The 26,946-nt window shown below is 32.9% G+C and overlaps 1 protein-coding gene and 1 non-coding gene across 2 annotated transcripts; one reads left to right on the top strand and one right to left on the bottom strand.

Annotated features, from left to right (window-relative positions):
• Positions 1 to 12,262: 12,262 nt before the first annotated feature.
• On the top strand, positions 12,263 to 24,775 carry LOC108321908 (kinesin-like protein KIN-14F). Its single transcript, XM_052878653.1, has 18 exons — positions 12,263 to 12,405; positions 12,692 to 12,861; positions 14,340 to 14,503; positions 15,331 to 15,474; positions 17,572 to 17,931; positions 18,484 to 18,552; positions 18,681 to 18,905; positions 19,011 to 19,092; positions 19,187 to 19,282; positions 19,369 to 19,548; positions 20,844 to 20,950; positions 21,478 to 21,680; positions 21,770 to 21,943; positions 22,023 to 22,276; positions 22,584 to 22,747; positions 22,826 to 23,017; positions 23,135 to 23,838; positions 24,405 to 24,775. Exons 2-18 carry the CDS (start codon positions 12,702 to 12,704, stop codon positions 24,562 to 24,564), a joined length of 3,438 nt encoding a protein of 1,145 aa, XP_052734613.1. The 5' UTR covers positions 12,263 to 12,405; positions 12,692 to 12,701; the 3' UTR covers positions 24,565 to 24,775.
• A 1,051-nt stretch (positions 24,776 to 25,826) lies between these two features.
• On the bottom strand, positions 25,827 to 26,022 carry LOC128197613 (U2 spliceosomal RNA). The gene has a single exon (XR_008250242.1). It is a non-coding gene; the product is annotated as a U2 spliceosomal RNA (small nuclear RNA).
• Between the last annotated feature and the right edge of the window lie 924 nt (positions 26,023 to 26,946).

Genomic DNA, 26,946 nt, shown 5'->3' with positions numbered 1-26,946 from the left:
TGGTAGGAAGCACAGGAGTGACTTTCGGTGGGAGAAGACGCTGGAAATTGCATCAGCAAATCTATTCTCTCAATTCATCAAAAGTGAACTTCAAGCTTTGCTTATGAGATTTTATAGATCAATCTCAAAGCTTAAGCAAGCCTTTTACACGTTTTCTTTAGATCTGAAATGTTAACCATGTGCTAAATGTGTGGCTTCTAGAAAGCCTTATGAAACACGTTGATAATTGAATTTTACATGTGAAAATGAAAATTTACTAATGCCACCCCATAGAAGGATAAGCACACCCCTTCTTGTGTGTAAATGTCCATTTTACCCTTCTCCATGTTTTGGCAAATTTGGAACATCTTCTTGTTCTCCAATTTTCCATCCAAAAATAGCAAATAGTATTTGACCTTGGGGAGAATACTCATCTTGGAGCTTTTTGGCCATTCCTCTTGTGATGGGTCCTATAGTGTTAGACCTTCTTGTATCATCCCCTCCCTCTTGAGAAGGATTTGCCCTCAAATCCAAAAGGTCTTCATCTTCACTATCAAATCCTGAAAAAGGTTTAAGATCAGATACATTGAAGGTAGCATGAACACCATATTCAGGAGGAAGATCAAGTTGATATGCATTGTTATTAATCCTCCTTATCACTCTAAAAGGTCCATCTCCTCTAGGATTGAGTTTGGATTTTCTTAATTGAGGAAATCTTTCTTTTCTAAGATGAATCCAAACTAAATCTCCTTCATTGAAGATTAACTCTTTCTTACCCTTATTATGTTGCTTGGCATATTTCTCATTTTGTTGTTGAATTTGAATTTTAACCCTTTGGTGTAAATCTTTGATAAATTTAGACTTAGATACCCCATCTTGATGAATAAAATCAATAGAATTTGGAAGGGGTATTAAATCCATGGGTGTCAAAGGATTAAAACCATAAACAACTTCAAAAGGAGACAATTTAGTAGTTCCATGAACTACTCTATTGTATGCAAACTCAACATGAGGTAGGTACTCATCCCAAGATTTGTGATTTCCTTTAAGAACTACCCTTAGTAAAGTGGAAAGAGATCTATTGACTACTTCAGTCTGACCATCTGTTTGAGGATGACAAGTAGTAGAAAAAGATAACTTAGTCCCTAATCTGGACCATAAGGTCCGCCAAAAGTGACTAAGAAATTTTGTATCTCTATCCGAAACTATTACCTTAGGTAACCCATGAAGTTTAACCACATCTCTAAAGAATAACTTTGCAATGTTGCTTGCATCATCTACTTTGTGGCAAGGTATAAAATGAGCCATTTTGCTAAATCTATCTACCACCACAAAGATAGAATCAAAACCCCTAGAAGTTTTAGGAAGACCTAACACAAAATCCATACTTATCTCTTCCCAAGGGGTGGAAGCAACATTCAAAGGAGTATACAGTCCATGAGGCATTGATTTAGATTTAGCTTCTAAACAAGTTATACACTTAAAGCAATGCCTTTGAACATCCCTTCTCATGTGAGGCCAAAAGAATTTTTCTTTCAACATGCCAAGGGTCTTTTCTACCCCAAAATGCCCCATTAATCCTCCCTCATGTGTCTCTTTAACAAGGAGTTTTCTATGTGAACCTTGGGGAATGCAAATTTTTCCTTCTTTAAAAAGATACCCCTCTTTCACATAGAATCCTCCTTGAGGCTTATTGAGACATTCCTCATAGATATGAGCAAAATCAAGATCTTGGGAATATAATTCAAGAATGTTATTAAATCCAAGAATTTGAGCTCCCAATGTGGCTAATAGATTAATTTTTCTTGACAAAGCATCAGCCACCACATTGGATTTTCCTTTCTTGTATTTAATAACATAAGTGAATTGTTCAATGAATTCCAACCACTTAGCATGCCTCTTTTGTAACTTGTGTTGGCTCTTCAAATACTTAAGTGATTCATGATCACTATGAATGATAAACTCCTTGGCAACAAGGTAATGTTCCCAAGTTTGAAGAGCCCTCACAAGTGCATATAGTTCTTTGTCATAGGTGGGGTAATTACAAGAGGCAACATGAAGTTTTTCACTAAAGTATGCAATTGGGTGTCCTTCTTGTAATAATACTGCACCTATGCCAAATCCTGAAGCATCACATTCTAGCTCAAAAGTTTTGGAAAAATTTGACAAAGCTAGAATGGGTGCTTGTGTGAGCTTCTCTTTGAGTAGCTCAAAAGCTTTTTGTTGTTTCTCACCCCAATGGAATGTAACATCTTTTTTCACCAACTCATTGAGGGGTGAAGCAAGACTAGAGAAGTTAGGAACAAATCTTCTATAAAAGCTTGCCAACCCATGGAAGCTCCTTACTTCTCCTACATTCTTTGGAGGAGGCCAATCTTGGATGGCCTTTATTTTTTCTGGGTCCACATGAACCCCATTTTTGGTGACCACAAATCCAAGAAATATGACACTATCAACACAAAAGGTACACTTGTCAAAGTTTGCAAACAATTTGTGTGTTCTAAGAATTGTTAAAACAACTCTCAAATGATTTTCATGAGTTTGCAAATTTTGACTATATACCAAGATGTCATCAAAGTAAACAACTACAAACTTCCCAATGCAATCCCTAAGGACATGATTCATAAGTCTCATGAATGTGCTTGGAGTATTTGTAAGACCAAAAGGCATAACTAGCCATTCATATAATCCAAACTTGGTCTTAAAGGCAGTTTTCCATTCATCACCTTCTTTAATTCTTATTTGGTGATAGCCACTTTTTAAATCTACCTTTGAAAATATTTGTGCTCCATGCAATTCATCCAACATATCATCAAGCCTAGGAATGGGATGTCTATACTTGATTGTGATGTTGTTGATAGCTCTACAATCACAACACATGCGCCACTTCCCATCTTTTTTTGGAACAAGCAACACTGGTACAACACATGGACTTAGACTCTTTTGAACTAAGCCTTTATCTAGCAACTCTTGGACTTGTGTCTCAATCTCCTTAGTTTCTTGGGGGTTTGTTCTATAGGCTGGCCTATTAGGAAGAACTGCCCCTGGAATGAAGTCAATTTGATGTTCAATTCCTCTTATGGGTGGAAGCCCTTTTGGAATTTCTTGTGGGAATAGATCATCAAATTCTTTCAAAAGTTTTTGAATGGAAGGAGAAGGAGTTGAAGTCTTTGAATCACTAGATGTGCATGTAAGTGTCCCTTGACAAAGAAGAAGATATGAAGGTTGCTCAACTTGAAGTGTATTGATTAAAGTCTTTTTGTTTAAAAGGACTTCATGTTGAGTGACCTTAGGTGGCACACTTGTTGCTATACCCTCTTTTCTTTTTGACTTTTTCTTTTGATCATGTTCTTGCTTTCTTAAAGACTTCATTTGTGCTTGATCCTTAGCCACTTGGGTAGGAGTTAAAGGATGAAGCACAAACTTCTTGTCCTTTTGATGGATAGTGATGGTATTGGTTAGACCATGATGGATAGTTTGATGATCAAATTGCCATGGTCTCCCCAATAACACATGACATGCTTCCATGGGAACTATATCACACAAAACTTCATCTTTGAAGTTCCCAATGGAAAATGCCAACTTCACTTGATTCTTGACTATTATATCCCCATCTTCATTTAGCCAATGAAGTTTATAAGGTTTTGGATGGGGTATAATATCAAGCTTCAACTTCTCAACCAACCTTGTGCTACAACAATTGCAACAAGATCCACTATCAACAATGAGAGAACAATGATTTTCTTGAATTTTACATCTTGTGTGAAAGATGTTCTCTCTTTGTGATATGTGTTCAAGACTTGGTTGGTTGCTAAGTATCCTTCTCACCATGAGCAGTTGCCCATCATCAGCATATATTTCCTCTTCCCTCTCTTCTTCCTCACTTTCACTTGTACTAGTTGGGGTGTCACTTTCACTACTATAAATGTCCTTGCCTTTCAAAATAATGTTTCTTTTTGTAGGACATTGAGTAGCTACATGACCCCTTCCTAGACATTTGAAGCATTTGATTTCACTGGTTCTGGTGTGTGAGGGTGTTTCTTTCTTGGGTCTCTCTTCTATTTTGGCTAGAGGTTTAAATGGCTCTTTTTCTTTAAAAATTTTCTTTTCAAAAGTAGGTTGAACTTGAATTCTTTTAGAAGAAGATTTTCTCAAGTTTTGTTGTTCTACCTTTATACACATTTGAACAAGATCATTCAAATCTCTATAAGGTAGAAGTTCAACCCTATCTCTTATGTCAAAATTGAGCCCACTTAAAAATCTAGCTAAAGTAATTTCTGGACCCTCCACTATGCCTGCCCTCATCATATACAACTCCATCTTTTGTCTATATTCCTCAACTGTCATAGACCTTTGTTGTAACCTTTGGAGTTTATCCATGAGTTCTCTATTGTAGTAAGAGGGAATGTGTCTCCTCCTAAGGGCAGACTTGAGATCATTCCAATAGTGGATGGGAGGGGCTTGATGTCTAAGCCTCTCTTTGACCAAAGCAGTCCACCAGTACATTGCATACCCTTGAAAACTTAGGGTAGCTAGAGAGACCTTCCTCTCTTCACTCACTTGGTGGCATTCAAATAATTGTTCCACCTTCATCTCCCAATCAAGATAAGCCTCTACATTGTCCTTCCCATGGAAGTGAGGCAACACAACATTGACTTCTTTAGGGGGTGGGGGTGCATGAGAATTTCTCCTATGCCTTCTAGAAGTAGAAGGCTGATGAGGGTAATAATCACCCAGACTCATGGTCATCCCTCCCTCTTGAGAGTTGTCACTCTGACTTCCCCTAGACTTACTTTTCCTTATCATTCTCAACTCATCTTGAATAATAGCATTTTGAAGCTCTCTATTGACTTTCTCTTCATTCATTTCTCTTCTTATTTCCTTGAATTCATGAACTAAAGTTTGAAGAGAAAAATGTTCTTTTTCACTATCACTAATCCTAGGAGAATGCCTTCTAGACATTATGATGGACTTAAATGTTATTCTTGAGGTAAAGACTAGAGATTTTCACTTGAAGCAATATTCCAGGTAAGGGAGGTGATTCACTAGGAATGCTTAAGTACCAAGCCTTATCCTTTCCAAATATGCTTCTTGCTACTTACTAGAGTCCTTAGATCAAAATCACTCTTAAATCCACTTAAGTCTTAAAGACAACAAAGAAAACACAAAGCAAAGAAAGAACACAACCTAACTCTAAATTCGGACCCCTAAGAGAGCTTCCTATTCGCACAAGATATATGCCATCTAGTCGAAGATTGGAAAAACCATTAAAGTGAGGTCTCCTAGGTGAGGCTTAGACTTTGGATCTAAGACACACTCACCGTCTACCAATTTTAAAGTGATGAGACTTTTAGTCAAGTTAGCAAATGAGGGAAGAACACTTATGAGCTCTTCCACTTCATTTGCTTGAAATGGCCAACTTACAAAAAAAACAAAAAAAAGAAGAAAGTTGCTAATACAATTAGACTTTGCAAAAAGGAAAAGAGAAAAGGTTTGACAATGCAACTTTGGCTTCTCTCAAATAAAACTGAGTGATTCTGGATGCAATCACGCAAGGCTCACAGTTGCGGCTAGGCGGAATTTAATTGGCAGCAATCAAACTGCTATTACAGTATCAGCAGCAGCTATGTTTCCAGCAAGTCAATTTCTGCAGCACCGTAGTCACCATGCCTTGTGTTTCCGTCAAATCTCCACTTCCTAGGAGGCTACCAATGATGAAGGGTCTCTAGATAGCCCAATCCCATGTAATTATACCTCAAACATATTATAAATCAGTAGGAGATTAGAACAGGAAATGAAGCAACTGTACATAATTGTCTCAGGAAAAATACTGCACTACGACACCTTTTATCAAACAGGTGGTAGGCCAGAAAGCCAATGACTGAGAATAAAGCAAGAAAAGAAGATGCAAACACGGAGGCACAACAAAAAGAACCTAGGAAAAGTTCTAGAGTATATTAATAAAGCAAGAAATCAAAACAAGCTGCAATGGACTCAAATTCGGAGACAATTAGAAATTGATCAAAACTGTTTGATGAATTGTCTGAATGAACAATCAGTTTGATGCACCAAATTTTGCAGATTCAACTTGCACTGGCCAATCAGCTTTTTAATTTGCAATATTTGTTTCTGTTATATTGTTTTTAACATTGAATACGTTTGACCAAGCTTTTGCTAACAAGTTTAGATTATTGGATTGCACCAAAACAGTTTGTACAAATAACTTTGTAGTATGCAGCTTGTACCAACAAAAGAAGACTAAAACTGATGGTTTAGAGAATAAAATTGTGCAGGGTTATTTCAATGTAAAATTTCTTTGCATAACCAATTTTAATTCATCAAATCAAACGTGTTGATACTGAAATTTGATGCAGAAACTTATGATAACAGATTTTTGACTCATTCAACCCTTTTTATGCAGCAAAATGAAGAACTCAACCACCCAGATTTTAGTGCACTGAATCAAACGACCTTTGAACACTGAAATGTGTCCATATACAGCATTTAAAACTTGTTAAAAGTGCTGGAAATAGTTGCAAAGATGTTCAGCAGTGATCTAATACTGAAACAGAATAATAAAAAAAATACTGGACTAAGCAAAGCAGTGCAGTTCGGCCAACTGCAGATTAGATGCAATGTGAGTTTTCCAATGATGCTACTAAGCCTTTTGCAGAAGCAATTCAGTGCTTAGATGATGTGCATCAAGTACTAACTCGGTTTGGGCATTCAATCACAGATTTAATTCACCAATTTCTTTCAAATAGACACACAAAACTATTCTACTGCTCAAAATTCTGAAACTGGAATTGGTGTCACAAATCATGCACTTGAGCTCCCACTGAGTTTGTCATGGCTCATTTAATGTGCAGATAATGACAACTTCTTCAGTTTATTCAGATATAGCAGAGCACACAATTTTTAAACCAGATTTGAAGACAGAAACGTAAACACACATGACTGAACATTACAGGAAAAAGATGCTCAAACAAAAAAAAGACTCAAACAACACAAATGGACCGATTAAAATGATGAGACACAATCAAAATAAAACGAGCACACAAGAACAGACTCAAACAGAACCTAATAACACCAGAAAATGAATAGAACAGTGAAACAGATTCAAAGACAGCAAAAGAGCATGATGACAGTGTGGAATTTAAAAAGAAACACTTAGCTCACTGGTGCATTTCGAACCTGGCTCTGAATACCACATGATAGCTCCAGCTTTGGTGCTATTCTGCAGATCCGTGAGCTTCCAGGGAAGAAAGGCATTGACAGCGGAAGAACAAAATGAAAATAGTCTAGACTGTGCAGTAGCAGCGGATGAATATGTGGAAAAAGAGTTTGGATGAGGTGCTTTGGGGAAATGGAGCTAGCTCAGACAGCCTTCATCAATGGAAGGAAGCTAGAGGAGGTTTGGTAGGAAGCACAGAAGTGACTTTCGGTGGGAGAAGACGCTGGAAATTGCATCAGCAAAGCTATTCTCTCAATTCATCAAAAGTGAACTTCAAGCTTTGCTTATGAGATTTTATAGATCAATCTCAAAGCTTAAGCAAGCCTTTTACACGTTTTCTTTAAATCTGAAATGTTAACCATGTGCTAAATGTGTGGCTTCTAGAAAGCCTTATGAAACACGTTGATAATTGAATTTTACATGTGAAAATGAAAATTTACTAATGCCACCCCATAGAAGGATAAGCACACCCCTTCTTGTGTGTAAATGTCCATTTTACCCTTCTCCATGTTTTGGCAAATTTGGAACATCTTCTTGTTCTCCAATTTTCCATCCAAAAATAGCAAATAGTATTTGACCTTGGGGAGAATACTCATCTTGGAGCTTTTTGGCCATTCCTCTTGTGATGGGTCCTATGGTGTTAGACCTTCTTGTATCAGAAGATATTAGAGCAAAACACACAATATTTTATACTAATTCCATTTTAACAAGTTTACATCCAATCTTCGTTCAAACAACCTAACTTGGAAGAGATCTCACTACAGGAATGTAGATATTATAGAATTATAATATAATCTAAACTTCTAACAAACAAGAACAATTATTTATGGTGATGCTACACACAATCAACTTAAGATCTTGCCTTCATAATAAGTATAACATTGATCAATGTTTAGAATAAGAGTACAAAAATGAAAACACCTTAGAATGTGAATTTTATACAAGAAACCAAAATTTGTCACTCCTAAGGTATCATGCTTGAATACTTGTAGTATTGATTTAAACAAATTGATGTTCTTTGTCTTCCAAGAATACTTGGTTGTCTTTCTTCTTTCGCAAATTTATATTTTGAATGTATACATTATTTCCAGTAAATGAAACAAGACCTATTTATATAGAAAACACAATACTGACAATTTTAATCGATTAGGAATTTAACGTAATTGATTAAAATTGTGAGCTAGCGTTTCCTGACTTGCATATTAACATATTTAACAATCAGTTAAGAACCAGGTTCTTTTATAAATGCATTTTAACATATTTAATAATTGGTTAATTTCATCAAGAACATTTAAACATCATAAATAACAGTTTAAACATATTTGGAGTATCATAAAAAATATTTTACTACTTAAATTTGCTCACCCTATGAACAATTGTATCGTATGTCTGTTCGGCCAAGTTCTTCCAAATGAACTTGTCTAGGCTGAGCTCTTCAAGCTGAGTTCCTTCAGGTCGAGCTCCTACAGACCAAGTTCCTACAAGGTGAGCTCCTACAGGTCGAGCTCCTACAAGTCGAGCTCCTCTAGGTCAAACTCCTCCAGGACAACCTTTTCTTGCCTGAGCTTTCCAGGTCAACTTCCTCTAGGTGGAGCTCTTACAAGCCAACAACCTTTAGGATGATCTCTTAAGGACCGAGCTCCTCCAGGACAACCTATTAAATAAATGGATATATATGAGCACGAAATTGAAGTGTTGCATTCCATTTTTTTAAAAGCAGTGAATTGTCAAATCAGTACGGATGCAAATGACAAAAAATGTCATGGTTTGGGACAAGTGTCAATCAATTACAACGAATACTTTGGAACAGGTCGACCTCTTCTAGACTAAGCTTTCCATGTTGGCTTCCTCCCGGTCAAGCCCCTAGAGGATGTCCTCCTTAAAGGCCGAGCTCTCCAAGTAGACTTCCTTCTAGTCGAGCTCGTACAGGTCGAGTTCCTCCAAACCGAGCTCCTCTAGTTGAGCTTTCCTAAACCAAGATCTTCCACGTAACCTCACATAGGTCGAGGTCTTTATGGGCGAGCTTCTGTAGGTTGAACTCTTCAAGTCAAGCTCTTTAGGTTGACCTCCTTCAAACCAAGCTCTTCTAGGTCGAGCTTTCTTGGCCAAGCTCCCTCAGGTCAAGCTTCTCTAGACTGAGATTCTCTAGCAAATTCCTCTAGGTTGAGCTCTTTCTAGTCGAGCTCCTTTAGACCGAACTCTTTAAGCCAACCTTATTCAAGCTGAGCTTCTCCAAGGCAAACTTTACCAGCCGAACTCTCACAGGCCAAGCTCTTTTAGTCTAAGCTCCTCCAAGCCGAACTCTCCTAAGCCGAGTTCCTCCAAATTTAGATCTTTAGGTTGCACTCTTTCATGTCAAGCTATTCTAACCAAGCTCCCCTAGGCCAAGCTCCTCCAAGCTGAGCTCTCTAGGTTGAGCTTCTCTAGGCTGAGCTTCTTTAGGTCGAGGTCATCCAGGACAAGGTCTTCTAGCTTGAGCTCTCTAGATAGCTCCGTCAGGCCAACCTTCTCCTAATTGAGCTCCACCAGCCGAGCTTCCTTAGATCGAACTCCTCTTGACCGAGCTCTCTAATCGTGGAAAAAGCACAAGCAACACTAGAAACACCATTTAATTAGAGTTTCAACAAAAAAAATTTCCATTTTTAAAAAAAATGTTAAGTTCCACATGTCATTAAGCCACGTCTTTTAGAAAATGCACAACAATGTGTGTGACATCACTATTTTTTAACGATGTTAAGCCAATTTAATGACAATAGTTACATTGCCTCAAATTTTCAAAATTAAAAACTCAATTGAGAAAAATAAATCAATATATAACTTCTAACTAAAAACAAAAAATCTCTAAAATAATTAAAGTTATCTCCAATTATATTAAAATAGTTAGAAGATTGATTGACTAGGTTAAAGATATGAATATGTAAATAAATTATTCAGACAATCTTAATGTTGTAATGATTTTCTTGACATATAGTTCAGAAAAAACTAGTAGATCCTATCTTTGAACACATTAAGGAATTTTGTTGGTGTTGATCACATGCATGATTTCTTTTTCGATAAAAATGGTATTATGAGATTTAAATACATGATATTTCTACGAGGAGATAACAAATTAAAGATATTAAATTTGAAATAAAACTATAAAAACATATTTACATCCTGATATGATTAAAATATACAAAATTTTGAATTGGTATTATAGTGATTAATGAAAAAAGACGTAATTCTTAGCTTTCGAATTATTTCATCAGAAAACTAGGATAGAACACCAAAGATTTAGAAGAATTTCGCAATATTTGAAGATTCTAGAATAAAAACGCAATATTCATTGACTTTGTTATTCATTTACTTTGAATTTTGAGAAATCACGACTTCTTGTAAATTGTTAATAGATTAACAAAGAATGTCATTCTTCATCACTAAATTAAGAATATTTATACAAAAATATTGCTTAGTTATACATAAAGTTGATAAATTTTGTTTAAGTTTTAAGTTAAAAGATAAACGAGATTTCAAATTCTAATAATATACTAAGTCAAATAGATAAGAAGAAATAAAAGTCAAAAACAATTTCTGATATTAAATTAAGGGAAAAAGTTCTTTATATTTAATTAATATATTTTTTTTCAAGTATATCTCTCAAATTTCCTATTCCTTTTTAACATCAAATGAGGAAAATATTTTTTTTACTTTTCTAATTGATTTATTTTAAATAATTCATATTTTAAAATAAAAATATTATTTTATTATTTTTGAATAGTTATTAAATTAAAAATAGAGTATTTGTGTATTACCAACTTTAATTAGATGTCTAATAAATGAAATTTTATAAAAGAAATCAAATATCTCTCTATATATACATATATATTATGATAAGGATGTTATCTTAAAAATAAACAGAGACATATAGAGCTGAATTTCATTACTATCACATTTTTGTTATGGGTCTCTTTAATTGTTAAAGATCAAGTTATAAATTAATGGAAAGAGTATTAACAGTCTAGAACATAAATTAATTGTATTTTGAATACTGTAGTACGGAGAGACAACACCCAGTAGACAATAATACTGGTAGGAAGTGTGTTTCATGTCATTTATACACCACCTTATTGTCTTTAATTACTTATTTATTAATAGTAAATAATATTGTCGGTATAGTCAATAATAAATAATATTAAAAGTTACTTAATTTTCAATTTAATTCTTTGTCTCGTATAATTATTTTTAGTAAATAAGACTATAAATTATTTTACACTTGTTTTTTAAAATATTATTATTATACTGTAAAAAAAAGTAACAGTTTGATTGAATTACCTTTTTTACATTTTTTTTGGTAAATAAAGGTGACAATCCTTTTTCTCTATTATTTTATATAAAAAAATGTAATATAATTGTAAAACCTAAGATTATAAAATTGCGAATGAAGTCTACTTCAGTTAGTTAACATGCATTAATTATTGCAATTTCTTTGATACATATTCAAGATTAAAAAAAATATAAAACACTATGTTTAATTGTTTTTTGTTAGATTTAAATGTTGTTATCACCACTAGGGGTATATGAATTTATTTAGAATTGAGTGTCATCCAATTATAGATAATTGTATGCGGTAAATAATCATTTTAAAAGTTATATATATATATATATATATATATATATATATATATATATATATATATATATATATATATATATATATATATATATATATCCACTTTGTTTGTATTTATTTTTTTTAAAAATGTATTATGATAAAAATAACTAGACTTATGCTTTTTAAGTGTTCATTTTAATAACAGATTAAAGAGAAATGTCCTTTTGTATATATTTCTTAAATAAATGAACTTTTAAATTTGTTTATTTGAGAAAAAATTATTTCAAATATTTCCATAATAAATTTTAGTTCATTAATATTCAAATTTAGTTTATTGAGAATATTAAAATAGACATGACGGCAAGAATGGGTAGAATCTCCGTGAAATGACGCCGTGATTGGTCCTATATTAGTCAGAGAATGCCAATAACGACGTTTGAAAGTTTTCATGTGTTTCTGTTTTTTCTCTTCAGTTTCCACACTCACACACTACCATTGAAGGCAACTATGCATTACACGTATTAAGCTTCTTCTTTCCAATTCCATAACCTCCTCATTCACCAAGCTTCACTTTATTGTTCTCAATCTTTCACTTCCCCAGGTAATCTTATTCTTCTTTCTGCAATCTCTTGCTTTTCTTTTGAATTTTATCGATAAGGAAAACCCATATGATATAGTTGATCAAGTTTTTGTTTTTTTATTGGTTTGCATCCAAGTAAGAATTGATCAGATGAAAAGTTTAGTTCTTGCTATGTTTATGAAGCAACCTACAATCAATTTATTGATTCTGATATCATACATAGGAATTGTGTTGTGTATGAAACTTTTTTTATGCATACATTGCTATTATGCTGTCATCTAACACAGTTTTCTTGGTTGATTATCAGAGAGATTGAGATGCCACAGGAGAGTTGCCAAAACTCATTTTTCACATCTCCTTCAAAGAGAGGATTGAAGGGTTTAGTGGTCACCACCATGAACAAGGAGGCTTCATGCACTGTCACAGAGGAAGGTTTCAATGATAATGAATTGGCACAGAGGAAGGCAGAGGAAGCAGGTATGCTTCTTTAATGTCACACACCATGCATGCCATTAATATCTAGTTATAATATAAATACAGGTGTGTAATAATGCAGTTTAATACCAGATATGTAAATATAATTATAGTTTAATCTTCATATATTATTACTGGTATGAGTTATTTTTCAATATCCCTCAATGGAATAATTTTATGTTTATATTTTACAATAGTTAATGTTTTTTAGGAACATGGGGATCAGAGATTGATTGATACTATACAAAACTTGTTCATTCACAATATAAAAAATGTTGATATTTTAAATTGATGTACACTTTAGTTTTGTTTTAATAAATGTTAAAAATTTATTCATTTTATCCCTTCACTCATACTATATTATCTTGAAGTGGTTACTTTTGTTTTTTGTTCCTGTATAAAACCTTTAACATGGATCAATTTGAAATTGAGGGAATAATTCACTTTACTGAAAGAGTTCATATCCTGAAATGGGAATAAGATTTTCTCCTCTTGGAAAACCTTATTGGAAGTAGCAAAAGGATGCATACAACCTGCAAATTTGTGAAAGTAGGCATAACTTGAACAAAAATTGTTGCACATATCTGTGGTGAGTAGTTCCTCTTCCAGAAAAGAAAAAAAAGAAAGAAGACAACAGCTCTTTGTGAAAAAGTAGATAATTGACAAAAGATGCTTAAGTTGAGGCACGTTTCTAGGTGTGATGTTTGTTTCTTATGACCCAATGAAAAGAAAAGAAACAACATATCATTTGGTTATTTTAACAACTCATTTGTTGTTTTTCTCTTTTCATTTTTGGTCAACCAAATTATTACTTGGACCTCTTTACTTAACAAAAGCAGAAAAAGCAATGTTAAAATACAAAAAGTTAGGTTTATATGTTAAACAAAGTGGGGGTGGCTAGAAAAGAAAAAAGAATGAGATGTAGCAAGAGATTGATGATGAAGAATTGTGTGTGGGGGAAAGTGTTTGTACTAAAATGGATCACCACCCCACCACCCTTATGGACTGTGCCCTTGTCCATAAGGGTCGGGTCCAAAATTTGTGCAATCAAGTATCTTACTTATAACCTAAAGGGTTCATCATCATTATAGTGAGATATTATTATTATTATTATTATTATGACCAGTTATTTTATTATTGATTAGGAGATATATTTTTACATTTTTTATGAACATAATCATGATTATAAGTTCCCCAACTATGATTTTAGAGCATAATGTTAAGCATTATCGATTATCAAGACCCTACATCAAGTAAGCAAGAAGCACCATAAATTTGTAACATTGCAAATGCCACTTTGCTGTTATTAATCATTGTTAGTGTCTGTCTTAACTTTTAATAACAGTTTCTTAACTTTTCTTTGATGATTTTGACACAATACAAACCATTCTCTATCTTTTTGGTGACTTCCTATTACACCTTTCATTTTTGTGATCTTATTTTGTGATGAAAATGGTTTGGTTTTTGTTGAATGGTGGAAGCTTGGAGAAGATACAAAGCAACAGAATGGCTACGCCAAATGGACAATGTTGCCTCATTATCACTCACTGAAACACCCTCGGAAGAAGACTTTTGCCTTGCTCTACGCAATGGTCTCATTCTCTGCAATGTCCTCAACAAAGTCAACCCCGGTGCTGTTCTCAAGGTCCACTTTTTCCATTTTTCAAAACTTATAATTTCCTCTTTTATTTATAAATATAAGTTTAACTGAAAAATTATAATTTTTTAATATAAAAAATTATTAGTATCTATATATTATGCCGGGCAAATAAGACATTATCAACACGAGTCCGTGTATTCCACCTTATATTTGACCTGATCAAACACAAAATCGGTCAAAATAGGACAAGACTTTAGTTTTCATACTATCGCTTTTTGCACCTGTACAATTACTAATTGCACTCCATAAATAAGAGGAAAAGATTCAAACACCCTTTGTCACTGCACCACACTGCCACTGCTGCTATCATCACCGCTGCCATCATTATCTCTGTTGTAGAGGAAGAAGAAGAGAGAAAATGCAGCAAAAAAAACTCATTTTGAAAGCTCTTTTCGGAATATTTCATATATTTTGGAAAGTTTTTTCCATGATACACTTCATGTAGGAATGCTCCGGAAGACATGATATGTGTTACAGAAGGTTTATTTCGGAAATTCGATTTCAGAAAACATATTCTAGAATAAATTTCCTGCATTTCAAAAATTTTGTTCTGGAAATCATATTTCGAAAATTCTATTTTAAAAATTTTGTTAAATAAATTTCATTCTTAAAATTCTGAAAAGCTTGTTTTGGAAAGCTTTTGGAATGTGTAATCCGGAAGTCACTTTTCTAAAAGGCAAAATGGTCATTTTGAAAATTTGAAAGGTGTACGAAGAAATTATGAGGCTGGAGGAAGTAAGAGCCTAGTTTTCAAAGTGTTAATTTGGTGACAATGTTTTTTATTTGGTTGTTTTATGTATTGGGCTGGATAGGTGGTGGAGAATCCTGGGCTTGCTGTTCAATGTGCAGAGGGGGCGGCCCACTCAGCAATTCAGTATTTTGAAAACATGAGGAATTTCTTAGAGGCTGTTAAGGAGATGCAGCTTCTCACATTTGAAGCATCTGATTTGGAGAAGGTTTGGCCTTTGGATTTTCTATTTATTTCTTTTCATTCTCTTTTTAATCATTCAATTATGGAATTATTTTGGTTTACTCAATAATAATAACTAATTAAAAATAATTAAAAATAAGATTATTAATAATTAATAAAATCATTTTCTGTTTTGCTCTTAAAATAAAAAAGTTGGAGTACGATGTGCATTCTATTGTTTAGACAATAAAAGAATTAATTGTCCGGTTTCTTTTACTGAATGAATTACTTTTTAAGGGAATTAGATTCTAATTATTTTTAACACCCTCAACTGATAAAGAAACGATTTTCGACATAACTGCTGTAATAGTTACTACTGGAAATAACCTTTTTTTTGTAACAATAATAAAAAATAATAATGTTAATAATAATAATTATAAAAATAAGTATCCAGATAGAAAAAATAAAATTAGAATAAATAAATAAAAACTAGTTACAAAAATTAGTTTTATTAGGTGTTATAGTTATACAATAAAAATATTTTTAATCCGGTATTTCTTACCTATTACAGAAGCTAAAATATTGTTTAACAAAAATTAGGATAAAAGAAAGTAAAAATAGTAAAAAAAAATAAAAAATAATAAAATGGGCCATATTTCATAATAATATAAAGAAAATTATTATTTATTTCAGATTATTTTTTATATAAATAATAAAGCCAATGACATAAGTTGTATTAATAAAAATAAAATTGGTAATACAACATGTAAAGAAATTTAAGAAAAGGAGAAATACTTTTTATTAATAAGTATAGATTATATAAATTAATTAATACATTTATTGTTATTCTCTAATTGGATTATAGAATAAAAAAAAAAGGTTATTAAATTTGAGAGTTTATGTAAACTTGTAAGAGCTGAGTAAATTCGACTTATAAACTCAACTCATAAACTTGTAAGAGTTTACTTTAGATAAAAAAAATTATATAAATAATATCTTAATTCAAATAAGTTTACAAAATTATATAAGTTTAAATAAATAAAATTTATAGTTATATTGTTCATAAAAATAAATATTGTAAAACATAAATACTTGAATTATTGTCATTGATTTTGATGCATTTCATTAAATATATAACTTTCAAGCTGGCAGAATCGCTCCAAACTCACGATTCTACATGATCTTACCAATTTCACTGTCGATTTCACCGAGTTTACGCAGAAAATGAGTTTACTTCCGAGTTAACTCGGAAGCCATGTCTGGAAATGTAAACTCGTACAAGTTTACTCGAGAGTTTGATAACCATGTAAAATAGTATATATTGGTTGATAAATTAATTAAGTTGCAAGATTGAATGAATTTTATCTGGTTTAACTAATATGTTCAATCTTTTAGTACTTTATAAAAAGAATTCATGAAAATAAAATATTTGAATATTCTTGAAAATAAAATTTTTCATTATTGTATTTTTAGTACTTAAAAATAACTGAAAAAAAATACTGGAGGATTAAAAATATTTTATATTGATTATTAAATTTCTTATTGTAACCCATATACGTTTGAAAATGGTTTCTAAATTTTAAATACAAAGTCATTTGAATTAATCATATTTTCTTCTTCAATAATTTTAAATCTCTCTGCCCCTATATATATATATATATATATATATATATATATATATATATTAATTGATTATGTACATTTGTATACTTTTTGAAATACTTCATACAAGTTATTTACTTTTTTACATTTTTAATTTAAAAATATCCAAGAAATAGTAATCATATGACTCTTATTTTATGGGTAATGCTATAACAATAAAGTTTAAGTTGTCAATTAAAATAATTAAAACTAAAAAAAACACATTTCCATCCAAATTCAACCAAATTTGGGTTTTTCTTTACAATATTTTTTAAATATCACATAAAATCTATTTAAATTTTATATTTTTCCAAACAAACAATATTGGCAAACGAAACCAATGCTAGATAGATTGTTCAGAGCACATCTTGCAATTTTTCTATTGAAGATGGTACCATGTGTCCCTCTTAGTCCCTCTTAGTGATGGAGTTTATCTATTTGTTGATTTTACACTACTTTTGAGTTTTCTGTTGAAAGGGTGTTTTAAAACTTGAAAATGCAGGGAGGTTCATCCAATAAAGTTGTGGACTGCATTCTATGTTTGAAGGGTTTTTATGAATGGAAGTTATCTGGTGGGGTTGGTGTGTGGAGGTATGGTGGAACTGTGAGGATCACTTCCTTTCCAAAGAAGTCTCCTTCCTCCATAGTTGGCAGTGAAAGTGCTGATGAATCATTAGATGAGTCAGAATCATCACAGTATGAACAACTGCTTGAATTTCTTCAATTATCTGAAGAGTTCTTGATTGAAGAAACCAGAACTGCCAATGCTTTGGCTTTCCTTTATGATCACTTTGGACTCAGACTTCTTCAGGCTTACCTTAGAGAGGCCAATGGGATTGAAGATCTGCCTCTGAATGCAATGGTCGGTAAGATCCTTTCCAGTTTGTTGTACCGCTGTAACTTCTGTTCTAATTTTTACAAAACGTGTTTCTGAAAAGATTAATATATGAATATTATAAAAAGAGTATGTTACACACTAAGCAAAGCATGATAATCTCTTACTTAGACAATCTTAGAATTAAAATATATAAATGGAACAAACCTCACCAAACAAACCGATTTTATAGTGTTAAGTTTAGTTTAAGCCTAGTGATCGTTGATGGGATTATGAAGCCACTTGCTATTTGGTCAATATAGGATCAGTTACAGATGCTTAATCTATATGATCAAATCAAAATAAAGTATATAAATAAGATGTAAATTTCACAGTTGATTTTGTAGGTTAAGTTACGTCTAAGCCACATTTTAAGAAAATAAGATAGACAAATATCATGTCAACTAAAATTGCACTGCTATTGAGAGTAATACGACTGGAAAATAAGGTTATTGTTTTAGAATTTTTCCAATAATAATCTGCATAAGGATTTTCTTTTCTTTATGCAGTCTTATCTGTGATATGGGTGACAATTTGTAGGTAATTGATACCTTACTCAGCAAGGTAGTCAAGGATTTCTCATCTTTGCTTGTTTCTCAAGGCACTCAGGTACTCCATAGTTTAATTCTTGTATGCAACTTACATTTGCTTCCAAACTTCACAATTGCCATTCATGTGACATTTTCCTTTTCCTTCTAATGGTTTTCCAAAATACACTTCTCAACAATTCTTTGCAGCTTGGACTTTTTTTAAAGAAAATTTTGAAAGGTGACATGGGTTGTCTCTCAAAGAGAGAGTTCATAGAAACCATCTCACTATATCTTAACCAAAGAAGTAGCTTGGCATCAAATGACTTCTCCAAATTCTGCAATTGTGGTGGAAAACGTGATAGTATTCGACAAAATGCCAATTATTCTGCAAAGTATGCTGAAGTAATCAATACTCAACAGAAACAACTCGAGGTATAAATTAGATCATTAGAGTTATTGCTAATGTTAGTTGTTACTTTTACATGAGTTTGGATTAGCTGTTCAGCACAGTGTGCTAAGGTTTTCATCCGGCTTCAGGGTATGAAGTACTTTTTTAAAGAAACAAAATTGGAAGTCAAAAAAATTCAATCAGAGTGGGAAGAAGAATTGAGTAGGCTGGGTAACCATCTAAGAATTGTTTTTCCTTGAATATCTTGTTTGTAGAAGTGTTTTAACATTGTACTATTTGGACTGACTTGAGTTCTATTACTTAGAGGATCATATCAAAAGCCTTGAAGTGGCCTCCACTTCCTACCACAAAGTTTTGGAGGAGAACCGCCTTCTTTACAATGAAGTACAAGACCTTAAAGGTGCATAAGAACACAGGTTCCTAACAACGAGTTTCATGGATCAACTTATTCATTAAAATGTGATTAATTAAATTTCTGTTTTGCAGGAGCCATCAGGGTGTATTGTAGAGTGAGGCCATTCTTACCAGGACAATCAAACGGGCAGTCTACGGTGGACTATATTGGAGAAAATGGAGATATGATGATCATAAATCCCCTTAAGCATGGAAAAGATGCTAGACGAGTATTTTCATTTGATAAGGTTTTTGGAACAACTGTAACACAAGGTAGTTTAATTTTCTACATCTTTCAGGATATATACTTTGTTGATTTGTTCTACATAGATCTTGTATTATGACTCTCTAATTTAATGGACAATAATGATTTGTTCAGGGTTTATGCAATATAATATAATAAAGCATCCAATATAGGCATATTGTGTTTATGTTTAGTATTCCTATAAAGAGGGTTTAGGATCATTTCCCTCCCTTATATATTGTATTGTGACATTATCTTTAGTAGATGTGAGACTTGATACTCATTAAACATTGTTGGGTTTAGGATACCACTGATGGGATTTTTATGATTTTTGAGAGGGTAATTTCATTAGAGAGAGATTATATATGTGAAACAAGCCCAACTCACATAAGGATTGACACCGCTTTTAACCTAAAATCTTAAGGCATTGGGTTCATAGGTCTTTTTTCTTATATGATGTTTAACTTTGTCATTTCTACCTAACGAGGAACTTAGACTCATACTTGGATTTGATTCTTAAATGTGAGACATTGTAAATTTAGTCCTTAAAAGAATGAAAAATATGCTTTAGTTATTGAATGTGTAAAATATTCAAATTGATCCCTAATACTATAGCCTAATGGCAAAATAGTCTATAATTGACTGCTAAATTGGTTCTTAATATTATATTTCACTAACCAAGTAGTCACACAAATCTTAATGATAGGACGTAATTGAAGGATTTTATACCTTCAGGATGGAAATATTTCGTTCTTTGAAGGATTAAATTGGCAGTCACAGATGTTTAAGGTTCAAATTGATCATTTACCCTAAATACTTTAGATTAGATTTAAACCTACTTGTCTAAATGTTTAAAATAAATTTCAAATGTTTAATAGTACTAGTGTTCTTGGAGTGTCCATTCATACGAAGGTATTGGGTCAAGTGTTGAGGATCGTCTAAGATGTGTTGTAAAGTGTTGGAAAGGAATCAATGTTGGAATCATGTCCACATTTCGACTCCTCAGACAGGTAGACTGTTCAGGTTAGAAGTTAGGAGAAAATTAACACAGTTATTTAGGAAATATTTGTTAGTTAGAGGGGCGGGTTCGGATTGAAGGAAGAGATTCATTATCTCTGTTGTTTGTAAATTGAGCACTGTCTCTTTGGGAAATTCAAATACTTGGAGGAATGTTCTTTCTCCTGTTTAATATTCAGTCAGTAAAATCTTTCCGTGCTTCATAGTGAATTTATGGTTTTCTTACTGATAATTTGCATTTCATGGCGTTTTTATCATGTTAGTTATTATTTGATGCTTTTCATGATGTTTTTATTGTCATGTGCAGAACAAATTTATGCTGACACTCAGCCCTTGATCAGATCCGTTCTAGATGGTTATAATGTATGCATCTTTGCATACGGGCAGACTGGCTCCGGGAAAACATACACAATGGTATGAGACACGCATAGCAGTTCTAGTTTATTTTACATAATGTTGATTCATTAAACTAAAGTAATGTATCTTAAATTACTTGGCTATTATTGACTGTTTACACATAAAAAATGTATGTGGTTTTAAACTTACCACCATTGATTTCTGTTCATGGGATATCCATGTATTATTTACCAATCATATGTTTTTCCTTCTAGTTTTGTATTTTATGGTACATGTTAGACACCATCACACGATTTTGGGTTTAAAGACTCTAGTAGTACTAGTTCAAACCTTGGTTTGGAGACATTTCTTTTGAAAACTTCCTTATTTGAAACTTTATTCACTCTAACTTAACAGCTTACTTACAAATTTAAATTATCTTGTTCTTTGTCAACATAAATTGATAAAATGTCCATTTTATAGACCTTGAAACTATAGCTACATCAGAAAACAACCAGGTCTATAATAAGTTCAATTACGATATATTTCTTGTTCCATCATTTTTTTTAATCATGCCTATTAATGCGATTAACTTGCTTGTGCAGAGTGGCCCTGATCTTACAACAGAAGAGACATGGGGTGTAAACTACAGGGCTTTGGGTGATTTATTTCATATATCAAAGGAAAGATCTGATTCCATAAAATATGAAGTTTTCGTTCAGATGATTGAAATATATAATGAACAAGTGAGAGATTTGCTAGTCAGTGATGGCTCTAACAGAAGATATCCTTTAAGCAGTGCTCTATCATAATTTTTTCTTCAGCAAGGCAGTTCAAATTCTTAATTTTATACAGATATCAACAATGAAATTTATGTAGTTATTTCAGTTCCTTAACAAGATATACATTAGACATACGAAACAATTCTCAAATGAATGGCATCAATGTGCCTGATGCATTTTTGGTTCCGGTTACCTGTACTCGAGATGTTCTAGACTTGATGAGAATTGGTCAGAAGAACCGAGCCGTGGGTGCTACAGCTCTAAATGAGAGAAGCAGTCGTTCCCATAGGTAAAGTGACATCTTCATGAACATAGATGGATAACCAACAACCATCAAATATATTTAACTAAGTTCTTACTTTTTGCAGTGTTTTGACTGTTCATGTTAGAGGAAGGGAGTTAGTTTCCAACTCCATTCTAAGAGGTTGTCTCCATCTTGTGGATTTGGCTGGAAGTGAGAGGGTTGACAAATCTGAGGCAGTGGGTGAGAGACTGAAGGAAGCGCAACATATAAATAGATCACTTTCTGCACTTGGGGATGTTATCTCTGCCTTGGCACAGAAGAGTCCACATATCCCTTATAGAAATAGCAAGCTCACACAAGTGTTACAAGATTCTTTAGGTAACAGTTTGCCATGTAATTTTTTCCCCTTTGATGCAACTTACCTATAATGATAGGTTATGGCAGCATTAAGATTTGGAATTTTTTTTCCATTTCTCTTATGACAACCATATTGTTATAATAGGTGTTACTACTATTTGACCACTATATGTACAATCTTTCTTTTGGGACCAGGTTGTTAGATTAGGCTGATAAGTGACTAGAAATTTAAATACTGGTATTAATTTGGTTATTGCCATTGTTGTTTGCTTGTTTGAATTTCTGCAAACTTAACTTGAGATATGTGTTTCTTTTCTTTTATCAATAGGAGGGCATGCAAAAACTTTGATGTTTGTTCATATAAATCCTGAACTTAATGCTTTTGGGGAGACAACTAGCACACTCAAATTTGCTGAGAGGGTTTCATCCATTGAACTTGGGGCTGCTCAATCTAACAAAGAAACTGGTGAAATCCGAGAACTAAAGGAAGAGGTTTGCATTTTAGTCACAAGTAGTGCAATTTTGAACATAACATGCACAACATAAGTAAACGGATCTTTATTTTTTTAGATATCAAATCTCAAATTGGCATTGGAGAGGAAGGAAGCAGAACTGGATCAGTGGAAGGCTGGGAATGCTAGAAACGTCATTGATTCTCAAAAACCAAGAGCTGTTTCACCTTTTCAATTACCAAAATATGGTACCAGTGGCAACATGAAGCATGAAACTGGTCAAAGACTTATGGATGATAGAAGCTTGGAGGTAGTTAAATAAAATATGTACCCACTTGTAAGAAATATGTAAATATGCATTTGGACATTGTGCCATGTTGATGCAGATTCACATAGGCTCTAACTTAATTTGAACTTCTTTTTTCAGTCTAGAAGTTGCTCTTCAGGTAAGCAAAGAAGGTCAAGGTTTCCCTCAACACTAATGGAGAAGGATTCTATGCCAAAAATGTCTTTTCCGACTGAAGAAAAGTTAGTCAGCTCAGTGAAGGGAAGATCACCATCTCCTCCAGTGAGAAGATCACAATCCAATGATAGAGGGACAGTCATTAAAAGCAAAGTAAAAACTGAAACAATGGACAACCAACCAATATTAAAGCATCCATTTCCAGCTGCTAACAAATCCCTTGTTACAATGCCAGTGGTTGCATCCACTGACACAAGAATTTATGTGAATTCACAAGAGACTGTAAAGCATGAAAACATTTCAGAAACAATCTTCAACCTCCAGAAGTTCAACTATAAGAAAGTTCATCAAGAACATGAAGAGGAACAATTCAAGCAAGCACTTAGTGCAGTAAGACAAGGTGGCATCAGAAAAAGCAAGGTTGAGAGTAAGGCTAAGCCCAAGCATAATCAACTATCACCCTTCAAGATTCAAAAGCCTGATTTGACCTCATCATTCATTCCTGACATGGAATATGCTGGTGAAAGTAATGTGGAGTCACCTCCAAAGAATGATTACTCCGAGGCTGAAAATGATCTTAGATTTATGGAGTCTGCTGTCCATGGTGCTTTAAGTCTCAAAAAGTTACGTCAGAACTTTGCCAGGAATTTTCAGAACCCTGAATCAAGGTATGACTAACAGTAGGGTGTGTTTGGATCAACTTATGACATACTTCAGCTTGACTTTAGGACGGACATGATGTTTGCAATATGTTGAAACATGATTCCAAGTTTTAAACTTCGGATAAACTTTTTGAAAAACACTTAGAAAAAGTAATGTAAAAGAAAATTTGTGTTAACTTTTCTAAAAAATAACTTTTAACTTAGTTAATTCTAACTTATCAAAGAACAGTTTTTACTTTTTCTTCTTATTTTTACTTATTATAACTATCAGAAGTAGCTTTTGCATGAACACTGTTTTGCTGTTATTTGCCCTATATATACCTGTGTTTGACTAAAGCTATTTTGGTAATTACACACTCAAAATCGATTTGATTACAGTACCCAAACAATATTGTGTCAAAATCAATTTTCTGCTCTTTGTTATCCACAGAACAAGCATCTTACTACAAACTCACCTTTACTTAGAATGAATTATATAAAATCATGTTGATTCAAGATTAGTTCTATAAATGCATATGCAAAAATAGTAGCATTACTAGTATTGATAATAGAACCATTTTGTCCACATGCAGAGGAATAGTTCAAGCAGGAGAACATTTATTGGCTAGCAAAGTTGAAAACAAAGTTTTGAATGGTTCAGCCAGCAATCTTAAAGAAGGAAGCAATGCATCCACGCCTGAATTTAGAAGAAGCAGATCTACCCCACGTGGAAAGTTTTTTGGTTTATCTTGAGGAGTTCATGTTACACAGTGAGCATTTTTTTATAGTATTTTTTTTTGTACAGGAACTACAATCAATGTTTGAGTTCCTCACACACAATTCTATACAAACTGAGGTTTTGCGGTTAATATGTATATGTCACCCATCCCTTGTATTTGAGCATGTTTTTGTAATCTGAAGCTTGGTATATCAATACATATTTCTGAGTCAGTTTTCTTGTGTACATGTTTTTGTTGAATATTCTTTTTAATTTGAAGCTTTAGTGATATTTAACTTTATTTTTATTCTTTTTTGTGAAAGTATGCAATATTTTGTATGGGTCCAATAAAATTCTTATTATTAGGGAGAGATGTCATACAATTTTTAGAGTATGAAATAAATTTAGAATTCTGAGTGATAATCCAAAATTCTCTCTAGTGAAAAAATGAGTGTCTAATTTATTTCTTTAAGATTGAGTGTAATAAGACTTAAATTCATGTAAACACTATATTTTAATTTATCAAAAGATTATTTAAATTAATTATTTTTTAATATGCTTAATGATTTTGAGTTTGACAACCTTTAAGTTGTTTAATACGAGTTTGTCTAATTAGAGTTAATACTTGAAATAAGTTAGTTCTAATGAGAGATTTTTCAAACTTGTTGAATAGACTAAATCCAAAATACAAATAAGAAGCAATAACAAATTAACTAAAGATAAAGATAAAATAAAAATAATATATTTAATACTTTCCCTTAATACAAATCTGGGAAGTTGCTCCAGGTAAATCTCTTCTTGCAAATTGTGGTTGAGAAATCCAGTGAATAAAGAGGTCATTATTATTGAAGAGTCACCACGACTATAAATAACCAAACAATAGGAGAAAAAACATACATTGACAGTCAAACACAATTGTGACAGGAGGGAGGTTAGAAAAAAAAAAAAAAGAATAATCTTGTTGCTCTAAATAGCGGAATGGGAGGGATGAAGGCAAAATCGTCTGACCATAAATCAAAACTGAGACTTTAGTAATGAGAACGACCAGTAGACAATGGCAACATAAACTGTCAATGAGGATATAGTGGAAAAGGCAACATAAACTGTCAATGAGGATATAGTGGAAAAGGCACAACATAAATCTTTTCCTCTAAAGAAACCTATGTTGTTCAATCTTTTCCTCTACAGAACTCCAAATGCCATGTTGAATGAACAACTATGGGAGATTAATACTCCAATGCAGGAGACAGAAGTGTTTATTAATAAATGTTATAAATAAAAGACTGAACTAACATAAGAGGGATGCACTCAGCCCTTGCAACAGTGCAAGGCAAAGGCAATGCTTGAGAGCCACAGTAGCAAGCCACTGCAGTTGACCCTCTCCCTTAAGAAATTAATTTAATATCATGTGAACCAATGGTCCACATATCAGATATTAAACTGATAAGAACAGATACTACACTTGATCTTAGCCAAAAGGCCGAGAAAGGTATGATTTGGACTGTGTAAGTTTTGAATGTTTATATTTGGACTTCCAGTTGCTTGTCAGAATCTTGACTAATGTGGGACTTTGTAACTTATTCAGATAATTGAAGGTGCTTCTCGCTTAGCGTATCCATTCACAAATTGTCAATAATATCCACTTACTTGAGAAATTCATGTAATTGTTTCAAATTTGTTTGCTGAAGTCATTCCTTAACAGCTTTCAATTTTAAAGTATCCATAGCAATACCTAGACCTGACAGAATATGTCCTACATACTCAATTTCCTACATTCTAAAGGAACATTTGGAAAATCGAGCATATACTTGTTATTGTTCAAGAATATGGAGAACTACTTCTAAATTATGTATAAATTATGTATAAGCTCAATATATGATGAACTTTATATTAAGATGTCATTGAACAAAATGAAAACAAACTTCCTCAAGACGCCTTTAAAATTATCATTATTGGGCTTTGAAATGTGGCCAAACCATTCGCCTGGTCAAAAGGCATGACAAGCCATTCAAAGTGTGCATGATGCATGCAAAAGCAGTGTATTATTAGTATGTATTGAAGTGTATTCATATTATCAATAGGAATAATATAGATTAGATATGTCATTATAAATATATATCGTGTTGTTGTAGGCATCTAGTTCAATCTAGAACATGATTGAATTGTCAAATTTTGCTTTTTTGAAAAAGCTAAAAGAATATTATGAAATCGAGAACCAAGTTTAGAGAAGCAAACCAGAACTACAAAAGGCTGCACTATAAATAACACACTCACCACATACAACCCTCTGATGTATAATACCTGTGTTTTCAAAACTCTACAAACACGTCATTGGAATGTTCAAGTAGAAGACATGTTTCTTTTACTCACTCATGAAAACATGTTCACGGTGGCTTTACACACACAACCATGACACA

Source organism: Vigna angularis, chromosome 6, assembly GCF_016808095.1.
Source record: "Vigna angularis cultivar LongXiaoDou No.4 chromosome 6, ASM1680809v1, whole genome shotgun sequence".
NCBI classification, from domain to species: Eukaryota; Viridiplantae; Streptophyta; class Magnoliopsida; order Fabales; family Fabaceae; genus Vigna; species Vigna angularis.
This window is presented reverse-complemented; position numbering and strand designations above follow the sequence as displayed.